Genomic DNA, 12,160 nt, shown 5'->3' with positions numbered 1-12,160 from the left:
ATTTTTGACACGGTGCATTGTCTTGGTGAAGCAACACTTTCTCTTTCTTCAAATGCGGCCGTTTTTCAGCGATTTCGTCCTTCAAACGGTCCAATAACGTTATGTAATAGTCGCTGTTGATGGTTCTTCCTTTTTCAAGGTAACCAATGAAAATGATTCCATGCACATCCCAAAGCGGATTCATCGTGTGCAATCCACTCGGATGACTGTCGATTGGACTTCGGAGTGAAATTTCATTGTCACATATCGACGCAAAAACTCGGGTTTATTACGCTTGATCATCTTCAAACACTGCTCCGAATCATCAAAAGTGAGCTCGCGCGACACCCACTTTGTACAGAGCTTTCTCATACCCAAATATTCGTGAATGATATGATGTACACGTTCAGTTGATATCTTTAGAGTGTCTGCTGTTTCATTCAATTTCAATTTACAGTCATACAAAATCATTTTGTGGATTTTTTAAATGTTTTCGTCGTTAACAACCTCTTTTGGGCGTCCACTGCGTTCACGGTCTTCGGTGCTCATTTCACCACGTCTAAACTTAGCATGCCAAACCTAGATGGTTGATTTTCCTGGGGCAGTGTCAGGAAACTCGGCATCAAGCCAAGTTTTTGCTTCAACTGTATTTTTGTCCTTCAAAAAGCAATGGTGTGATCAACTGAAGATAGTTTAACAAAAACAGTATCACATCAAATCGCTTAAATAATGAAACCTGTCTTATTCACCTGACACAGCCCCTTCCGATTATTATTTGTTTCTGGGTCAAATGTATGTACAACAATTTATTAATGAATGTTATTAAATAATAATTTTTTCTAAAATATTCGACGAATATACATAAAATGATTAAGCATCACTTGTTTAGTTCGTGTTAATGAATGTTACTTGTTAAATAGTAAAGATAATCAAACAAGGGGTTGCGTTGCGATTAAATTGAATTCTGTGAAAAATGAGCGAGTGTCTCCAGTGTCGTTTCCTTTAAATTTCCGGCCACCATCTTTCGGATTAATTACTCCTTCAGGAGACCTTAATGAATTATTTTTATGCGAGATTATTACTACCAGCGTTTGATAAACTTTTAAAGTCTAAAGCGGCAAGTCTCGAATTTATTTAGGTTTTATTAAGTAAATAATCAGATATGTTTGAACAACCATATTGCAACAAATAAATCAATTAATTAATATATACGAGGTGTTCTAAGAAAATAATCGGTTTTCAAATATTTGCACTTTTAAAATCATCAGTGCTTGCGAAAATACGGCCCTTCAAAGTTTTTTTTTATATATATTTGGGAATAAAAAAGTCACGCGGAATTGTTTCTGATGAATATGAAGGCTGGAGCGTTATTCATTAGTAATAAGTTTTCATTGCTTCTCTAGGACAGCCTATGGAGCCTTCATCCTCATTGTCTTCAGGGTCATTTTGACAAAGCTTACGAAAACGCTGTTGTTGCATTTTGTCTCATTTTTATGACAAAAACGCCAGCTGTAACAAAACACTTGTAGTTTTTCCAGACACGATAAATAAGTGAATAATCAAAATGGCTTAGACTTTAGACAGTATACGTATTTTCAAAATGCTCGTTATGCTTTGAACACACTTCGTATAACACATAGTGAAGAAATATTATAGCAGTAACGTCATTACCGGTTTTTTTTTTTAAAACTACACAATTTTCAATGGAATGGTATTACTTTCACAAAATACAACATGTATAGCTTTGAAGCTTGTTGTCAGTAGAACAGTAATGACTTCGATAATGACTTTCCGGTACACCTGAAATTTTCTTAGTAATACTCGAAACTAAATATTAAACAACTTAACAACAACAGCCAAACTTAAGTATGATTGATGAATATGCAACACAGATCCGATATAATTATTTATAAAGTCATTAGAATAATTCAAACACTTTTATAATGATCCTGCGGTTATTGCAACTGTCGTCTTATTCATTATTCATGTTATGGAAAATTGTTTATCGACTTTTATTAACATACCGTATTTTATCCTTTAACGTAGTTGTTTTTTCACATATTTCTTCATTTAAATACGACAATGTTTTACTATTGACCTGTATCTAAAGCATAATTACCCAAGACGATGTATCAAAACTTCATTAAATCGATTTCGTCGTCTAGAGGTTAACGAAAATGTTGACGCTGTAGTCGATTTGATTAAAAAACACCAAAATAATGAGGGCTATTTCCCGAAAAATTACTATAATTACGAAATCGTCTCGTAGATCGATTGCGGCTGATGGATTTTAATCAAGAAAATGCCTTCTGCTACAATGTACGCTGCGGTGGTTGGTCAATCGGTACCATATAGCCAAGATCCATAAAAATTTTGAGTTTAATGGAGTTAGAGCGAATCTGAATAACATTGTCGTCTATCTGTTTAATGGGCGATAAAAATTGAAGGGTTTTTAACTCATAAAATTAACTAGAAAATAAGTCAGCTTTAATAAAATTTAATTGTGCATGAACTAAAATTATTTTATGAATAAATAATGTAGGTATATTTTTAATATGATAAAATTCATGAAAACTCACCAAAAAACGTCGTTTTTTAAAATTTAAAGACAATATTATGACGTATAAGGGTTGATTCATCCTACATTTTTGAGTATTTCACTTCTTGAGGCTTCTGATATTGGATTAATAGATTTAGAAACATGCACTTATATTTAGGCAGAATTAGGAAATTAGGACTGGAGCTGAAAAAGTTCGATATTAAAACCTAGGGTTTTTGAAGGATGGTATCGAACTTTTTTGAGTTATCTCTTCCCTGGTCATCAAAAACTTTTTTGGTGAATATTAGGAGAGGAGCGGAAAAAGTTCGATATTAAAACCTAGGATTATTGAAGGATGGTATCGAACTTTTTTGAGTTATCTCTTCCCTGGTCATCAACAACTTTTTCGGTGAATATTAGGACTGGAGAGGAAAAAGTTCGATATTAAAGTTTTTGAAGGATAGTATCAAACTTTTTTTAGATGTCTGTTCCCTGGTCATCAAATACTTTTTTGGTGAATATTAGGAGAGGAGCGGAAAAAGTTCGATATTAAAACCTAGGATTATTGAAGGATGGTATCGAACTTTTTTGAGTTATCTCTTCCCTGGTCATCAAAAACTTTTTCGGTGAATATTAGGACTGGAGAGGAAACAGTTCGATATTAAAACTTAGGATTTTTGAAGGATAATATTGAACTTTTTTGAGATGTCTCTTCCCTGGTCATCAAAAATTTTTTCGGTAAAAGATTGGGACTGGAGCTGAAAAAGTTCGATATTAAAATCTAGGATTTTTGAAGGATAGTATCGAACTTGAGTTGTCTCTTCCCTGGTCATTAAAAACTTTTTCGGTGAAGAGTAGGACTGGTTCAGAGTAGTAGGAAAAGTAGGAAGAGTAGGAAAAAGTTCGATATTAAAACCGGGAGGTTTTGAAGGATATTGTCGAACTTTTTTTGAGAATATCCTCTCTCTGTCCTCAATGTGAAAAACTAGGGTTGCAGTGAAGTAATATTGATATTCTTAAAAAAAGTATCGATAGTTTTGGTGGGGATTTAAAAAATATCGATATCAGTCGACATCCCTATCGCCAACTTCCACAACGGCAACGTATAGGTCTGCCCGAGCGCTAGCTATGGATTGATGGTGCTGAGAACCGTACAAAGACTAGATATAGTTACAACGGCATCACTCTAATCAAAGACAGTCGATCAATTAGAATATTTTGTTGTGGTGAAAGACATCCGGTAATAACGGCTACGACATCAGAATAAAAAATAATTATATAAACGAAGCCTTTTGTTCCACTCTTTCGAAATAAATAAAAATAAAAATTCCGTCATGACATTTACATGTGAATTCTTATTATAAAAGTTATCGATATATACGTACATTTCGGTTCATAAGAATTGAATTTTATTTATATCTTTTGGTACGTGTTCTGAATAACTACGTAGGTTATTTTTTTCTTTCTCCCTCTCTCTCTCTCTCTGTCTGCCTCTCTCTCTCCTTCTCTTTCTGTATTTGACACACCGGTATTGTCTTCACTAACGCAACTTATTTTGGCGAGCAACATTAACTATTTAAATTAAATGAGTTACGTAACATTTAAATATATTTAAATATATATTATTAATTGATTAACAAATGGGATAAACTGGATGGAAATACCCATAACGTTGATCTGATGCGGTGTTTTCTTTCTATTGGTCGTAATGCTCGATGAATAACTATGGGCTTGGGACATATTGCATGGAGTTTCAATATCAACTTTTTGTTATCATAAAATGCTGAATCATTTAGTTAAATTATTCATTTAAGCATCAAAAATTAATGATATATGTTTTAGTTCATGACTTTTTGCCACTTTTCTGGTAAAATCGTCATTGTTGAGCTTCTGAGCTTTGTGTCTTCTGATATAGGTAGAAGATGACAAATAATTCCTTTCCATTCCCATCAAACATCCAGCATTACGTTTATTGTCATCAATATAGGCTTTGCAACCATTTTTGAAGATATTATCATCCTATGTGATCCACTTTTCATCACGCGCAATCATTATTTTCAAAAATTGTCCGCCTTTATTTCCTTTCAGTAGATATTCACAATATTTCACTGTTAATTCATATGGAATCCAAGTATCGAACTTATTGTGACACTCAGTCTTCTCGTAAGGGGTTCGAAACTGTTATATGATGGATTTCTCGTTGCATAATGATGTTAGGAGATGAAATATATCTTATCGATTTTTTTCAACGAATTGGCCAGCTAGTGCAAGATTCATCTTTAATATGGAGATTTATGGAATGAAGCATCGATGTTGACCTGCATTTTTCCTCTTTTGAAAGTAAAAATGCAAAATATGACGAAAATAACCCTGTGAAGTTTCCATTTTGAAAGCTATCTGTCTAAAGCGTTCTAAGAACTGTTACCTTTCAAAATTACAAAGAAAACCGAAATTACCAACTGTATACAATATTTCATTCATTATCACGTTCTAGGTAACAGGAGTCAGTGTTATACTTTTTTGAAACATTATACAAGTCAATTAGGACGTTGTTCATTGCTTATTCACTTCAATGAATTAATTCATGATATTTTATTGAAAATTAACAGAAACAAGTATTTCCAGTAAGTTTTTCACCCTGTTAAAACACAGTTAAAATATCAATATATGCAAGAGAAATAGATGCCATATGAAGATTTCCAGAAATGTGGATTAGTTTTAAGGGATTCATATACTAGTCTCCCTCAATATATTCGCATCCATTTTCGCTAACCCCAATGTTCTACAACCAAACAAGAATACACATTCTAAATATTAATGTGCCCTTTCAAGAATACACATTTTTCGTAATAGACTGACTGTATGTACACAAAGTCTAAATCTTGCATCAGCAAAAACCTGACGTTATATGAATTTTGGAGATATTAGAAATATATCAGAAACCAAATTTCAGAAATGTGAATTAATTTTAAAGGATACATATGCTACATGATATGTATGAAAATAGGTAGGAAAATAATAAGAAAAGTCCAATACTTTATCAGTAAGACGCTAAAAGTGATCACTAGTACGTTTTAATGAAAATAATTGTGTGTAAAATAATGAGATCCTTTAAAATTAATTCAAGCTTCTTAAATTGAAGATGCCTTATACTATAGTGTTAGAAAATGAAAATCTAGTGAAATTGAAGTTACTTTTTGCTTAAATAAATTATTAATTGTTATTTTTTGTTACAGTCAAAAAGAAAAAGGTGACAAAACAAAACCGGACGGAGATGACGATGATCCAGGTAACGATCCGGAAAAGGCTAGGTGGTTTAAGCGACTGTTCAAGGCCTCCGTGGCCTTCCAGCTGGTGATCATAACCTTCATCTGTTTGAGTTGCCTTTACGAGCCTCAATGTTGTGATTACATGAACAATTATTCATGGTCAGTGAGTCCCAAGTTACATTACGAGGGCAGACCACCCATATAATTTATAAAGCTTAATTTAAGGAATTATGTTCTACCGCGCGTGTATATATAACACAAATACTTACGTAGTGAAGGTACTTAAGATGATGGGAGTATATTTTTCGACGAAAGAAAGGAAGAAATCCCGTCATCGATTGATTCGATAGCGGGCGTAGTAGTATGATGTTTGGTGCTAAGACGAAAATACCACATGATGTCGATAGAGACGATTGAATTCCAATTAAAATATAAAACAAAAACTCTTGTTGCCATAGTGACTTGAAATTAATTTCAACAACTGCCATTTTTTTTTCTTAATAATCAGGATCTCAGAGGATTTCAGACCTAAATGCACTTCATTCGATGAGTTTTACTATAGTATTTATTAAAATGAGAAAAAATATCAGATACATGTAGCATATTGCTACTTCGTTGTACATATTCATATTTTTTAGAAAAAAAAAACAGATATATGTAATATAATATTTGTGTTTTTCAAATATTTATTAACAGTACAAGTATGGTTGTTCAACCACCTTCTATGTGTCCTATAGTATTTTTTTAATGGACCGACAATTTAATGATGAACAGGGATGTTCCGGCATTCTACAAAGTTAATTATTTATTGTTTTTTTTTGTTACTTATTTTATAGTTATTTATATCGTCTTATTATTGGGCGACAAACAACAATACGAGGGTTCGTTATCTAGTTAAAGATTATCTGGAACCCTTTATATGAACGATGATACCAGTGAGAGAGATAGAGAGAGATAAAAAAAACGAAGATGAGAATGGATGGTGAGAATCAGTTCTCGCTAACCTCAAAGTTCTACAACCCAAACGAGGACATAAACTCTAAATATTCACGGGCCCTTTCAAGAATACAAAGCTTTTATTTGAAAGGGATATTTAGAGATTATGTTGGATTTAATTTTTCCTAATAGACTGACTATTAAAAAAGAGAAAAGAAGCACACAAAGTCTTACCTTGCATCAGCAATTTGGGTAGGAGATGACAGTTGAAAAGTGACAGGTCTCGTTGAAGCAAGACGGTTGGTTGCAGCTAAAGACAGTTGCCCCACCTCTTCTTCAATTTATATTTAAGAGACCTGTAAAACAAATATAGTTTAAATCAGTTTGCTGGGGTTAACGTTGTATAGCTCGGTGAACTTTTAACGTTATATAAGTTTTTTTCTTAATCTATAAGGTATCTGCCAAGATGCCAATAATGGTTTAGTGCGTAATATTAACAGTTTTTTTAATTATTATAATCAAGTCAGTTCTATTTTTTGTTTAGAGTTTCTTAACATTTTGCATGTTCTTTCCTCGATATTTTAAGTAAACGTTGGTGATATCGGCGATTTTTATATCGTATCTATTTAAACAAGTTATTTTATCAGCATTTATTAGCTATTTAACAAATTCTACATTTTTTGTGATTACTTTAAAAAACGCCGATGATATATTTTAATAATTATTACTATGTTTAACCATTAGAGGTGTTTTGTACGAATATACAATTGTTGCCTGACCAACAGTTGTTATTTTGTACCAAAATGACTGCAAAACAAATGTAAAACGTAGTTTTAGTTGCTGAAGAGTGAGTATAATTTTTTTAATTATTCAACAAAAATTAAGTTAAAGTAATTAGACTTAATTTAATCACGAAATTTTTCGAATTCAATATTTTTCTAATGTCTTAATTAATACCTGATGATGAATTACTTTAACTTACTCAATTAAAAAAAAAGATCTTTTTAGAAGTGTCTCTTGTTTTTATATATATAAAAATTACAACGATTTAGAGCATTTTTTTCGTCAAATTACAGGCGTCGATTTGTTGTTTTTATTTCCTTTTGATACTTTTATTTACAACACAAAATAAATCAGTGCCTTGTTAGTAATATTTTTAGCCCAACAAAAAAAAAATAACAAAAACAGTTTAGTAGCATTATTATATCTTCTTGAATTTCCATAGGGCATTATTGTCATTTCGTAGTATTTTTACTTTCATATTATTTACAGTACATTAGTTCCATGCAGGTAGTGACTATAATAAGTTTGTATACTCCATGTTACTAAGTGTTACTATTTCATTTATATTGTCATTTCTTAATAGATAGTTTAATGGAAAGATGGGATGATTTTACAGAGCGTAGTGTGAGTTGTGTTTAAAATAACAAAATCCCAACGGAGGATACTTTTTGTATACTCCGTTAATTTTATAACAAATTATGGTTTGCTGAAGATATGTGGAGTAAATAAATTAATAAAGGATTTTGGTTTTTCATTCCAGTTGTTTTATTACCCTATTCCAGTATCATTGGTTATTATCAATCAATTATCAACTTAAAAAGGTAAGGAAAATATTCGACGAAATCAGCCTGTATGGAAAAATTCTTTGTTCAAGTGGTGATGACAAATTTAAAATAATTAAATACATATAATATATACTTTGATCATTTTTCAATAAATTGTCTATTCAGAATATGTGTATTAAATATCTTTTTAAAAATAGTTTTCCAATGCAATTGTTTAATTATCCTTATTTTTATTATTAATAAATTTTCATGAATTGTGACACAAATAACACAAAAAGTTAAAGGAAAAATATTCGACGAAATCCGTATGTAAGAAAAAATTTCTTTGTTCAAGAGGTGATGACAAGTGTTAAATGATAAAACGCTTATAATATACTTTTATACCTCTTCGATCATTTTAGACAAATGATGGTCTATTGAATTTATGCCTATTAAATTTAATATACTTGTATTAATAAACAATATAGGTTTTTCATTGGAATTATTTTATTAATAGGTTTTTCATTGGAATTGTTTTGTTATCAATTTTCAGTATTTTTTAAAAATATATTTTAAAGCCTCCTTTTACCAACTAGGGGTTTATCTAGACTAGACCTACAGTTTAATGTGGGTTCCGAACCACGGTCCTCGGCATTAAGCATACCGACTGGCGAGTGACCAACTTAGAAATCATACCAGAAGACTCCCGGTCTTACCCAATTTTCAGTATAATCAATTAATTTTCATCAATTATGACACACATAACCCAAAAAGTTAAGGGAAAAATATTCGACAAAATCAGTATGTAAAAAAATTCTTTGTTCAAGAGGTGATAACAAGTGTTGAATAATAAAACGCATATAATATATAATTTTTATACCTTTTAGATCATTTTAAACAAATGATGGTCTGTTGAAGATATGCCAATTAAATATAATATACTCGTATTAATAAAAAAATAATGGTTATTCATTGCAATTGTTTTATTATCCCTTTCCAGTACTATCAATAATTTTTTATTAATTCTCACCCATATATTATAAAAAAGTAAAGGAAAAATATTCGACAAAGTTCGCAATAACGAAAACACATTTAACTCAAGAGGTGATACTGACTGTTAAATATTAAAATTCATATAACATACTTTTTATATTTATTCGGTAATTTTACAACAAATTATTGTAATTATTAAATATTAATAAATAATATTTGTTTTTCATTACAATTGTTTTATTATCCATTATTTTCAGTATTATCAATATATTTCCATTAATTAATAACACAAAAAGTTAAAAGAAAAATTTCTTTGCTCAAGAGATGATGATAAGTGTTAAATAATAAAACATATATGATGTAATACATTAATAAAAAAATTGTTCTTCATTGCAACTGTTTTATTACAGTTACTTTTACAGTATCATCAATATTTATGTCATTGATGGAAAAATGCAAGAGTAATTCGATAAAACCCGTAAATACGAAAAAGTTACTCGTTCAACACGTGATTGTAAGTGTTTAAATAAACTTATAGTTTTATCCTAACACAGCTAATGTTTTGAACTGTTTATTAAAGAAAAACGGTCTATACACGTTAAAGTTTTGAAAAACCAATAAATAATTTAGCTGTTATAAATTAATATTACCTGCTATTTTTATTAATTTTGCGGCTGTACTGCTGTATCTTCTATCCTTAATAATCCGTCAATTATTACAACAAATTAAGATATCACTTCCTCATACATTAAATAAAAGAAATGCGATCGACATTTCCATATAGCTACCGTTTAAAACTGAATAAAAATTTTGAGTCAACGAAACTATACGACACTGATAAGAAAATAAAAACCATCCAGTTCTAGCGAAAACCGTAAACATTGGAATGTGTTTTTGTCACCTAAAACCTATATTTTGTGCATTACGGATTATCCCACCTTTTAATATAGATGGAAATATTTATGTAGATTGTTTATAATATTAATGTCAATTCTTATTTAATTGTAATTACATTTTTATTATTATTTCTTCAAGTATTATTATATTTACATCTAATTATTGTTATATTTTTAATAAAACTAGTGTTTCATCTAATATAATCCCTAATATAACTAATTTTGTGTCGGGAAAAGATATGATTAAAGAGTCCCTTATTAAGAGAAACAATATTGGTTAAAATAAACAACAGAAAATAATAATAAAAAATCTATAGATATAGTTTTAAATATTTACTACATTGAAACGAACGTTTGAGGAAACAGAAAGGCCTTTGTCTTGACATAAGGAAGAAAGATCTGAGGTACTGACCATCGTCAACATTTGCAGAAACAGAAAAAGGTTACAGAAAAGCAACTAACTATGTGACTTACAAGAAAGGCTATCGAGATCTAGATAATCCAATGAAGTAATAACGTAAAAAATTAACACCCTCAACATATTACGAGGGTCACACTTTTCATATCAACAGGTAAAAAAATAGTACTGTAATATTCCAGTGGTAGAGTAAATTAAAATACTAGTTACATAGTAAATAAAGATTTAACTTTAAAACAAAATGGACTCTCGTAATGTCATTTGTTTCACAGATTTGTTCAAGAGGTGATGACTGAACACAGTGGATGTTTTTAATTATTTACAAGAGAAAAACGGTTTATACATGTTAAAGTCTCATATATTATGGAAATCCAATAAATAATTCAGGTATTTTATATTTTTTTTGAAGTTAAAAGTGTTATAGATTTATATTACCTGCTATTTTTATTAACTTTGCGGCTGAACTGCTGACTTATATTCTTAATAATCCGTCAATTATTACTAATATTCACAAATTACGATATATGACTTCCGCGTACATCAAATGAAATAAATGCGATCGGCATTTCCGTGTAGCTACCGTTTAAAACTGAATAAAAATTTTGGGTCAATGAAACTACGACACTGATAAGGAAACAAAAACCATCCAATTGTAGCGAAAACCGTAAACATTGTAATGTGTTTTTTGTCACCTAAAACCTATGTCTTGTGCATTACGGATTATCCCACATTTTAATATAGATGGAAATATTTATGTAGACTGTTTATAACATTAATGTCAATTCTAATTTAATTGTAATTACATTTTTATTATTATTTCTACAATTACTATCATTATCACATTTAATTATTGTTATATTTTAAATTAAAATGGTGTTTCACCTAATGTAAATCTCTGATATAGCTAATTTGTGTTGTGAAAAGATATGGTTAAAGAGTTCTTTAATAAGGGAAACAATATTGATTAAAATAAACAACAAAAAAGAATGATACCAAAGCTATAGATATAATTTCAACTAATTACTACACTGAAGAGAACGTTTGACGAAACAGAAAGGCCTATGTCTTGAGATAAGTTAGAAAGATCTAAGGTATTGAGCATCGTTGACATTTGTAGAAACAGAAGAAGGTTACAGAAAAGCCCTAATACAAATATGGAACGAAAAGTTGGAAGAATACGAACTCAAATTCAATAAAAATAACGGTAATCGTTATAAGAAGATGACGTTATAAGTGAAATAGTTATATAACGAAGGGTAAAAATACATAAACAGCTAAATACAAAAGTCGACGAGAAAATAAATAGTTACAAAATTATTTAAAACAAAAAAAGCAAGAGGCAAGCTGAATACGTAAATAATCTTAGTGAGCCCACAAGACAATGGCTAGCCAGATTGGTTGGCGCAGTGTTAAAGGTGACAGGATGGTCCTTACTGTTGCGGTAGTCGTGGGTTCGAATCCTGTTGAGGCAAGGTCGTAAATTTATGTTTGTGATTATCCTAAGCAAGAGTGCAAAATCCGACAAGGAAAAGATCACAGTCACCCCAGTAACCAGGCTGGGTAAGACCGGATGTCTTCTGGGA

General features: G+C 30.6%; 1 protein-coding gene across 1 annotated transcript in view; it reads left to right on the top strand.

The window, feature by feature from the left end:
* Positions 1 to 8,260, top strand: part of klar (klarsicht) — a 193,451-nt gene extending 185,191 nt beyond the window's left edge. The window contains exon 19 of the mRNA XM_076404789.1: positions 5,755 to 8,260. Within this exon, the coding sequence (XP_076260904.1) occupies positions 5,755 to 5,992 (238 nt within the window). The 3' untranslated portion in view covers positions 5,993 to 8,260. The remainder of the gene's footprint in view (positions 1 to 5,754) is intronic.
* Positions 8,261 to 12,160: the final 3,900 nt, after the last annotated feature.

Source organism: Rhynchophorus ferrugineus, unplaced genomic scaffold (genome assembly GCF_030347505.1).
Source record: "Rhynchophorus ferrugineus isolate W39M unplaced genomic scaffold, kcgeb_rfMv2 rfM5, whole genome shotgun sequence".
NCBI lineage: Eukaryota > Metazoa > Arthropoda > Insecta > Coleoptera > Curculionidae > Rhynchophorus > Rhynchophorus ferrugineus.
Note: the sequence above shows the minus strand (reverse complement) of the source record. Positions and strands in the feature narration are given on the sequence as shown.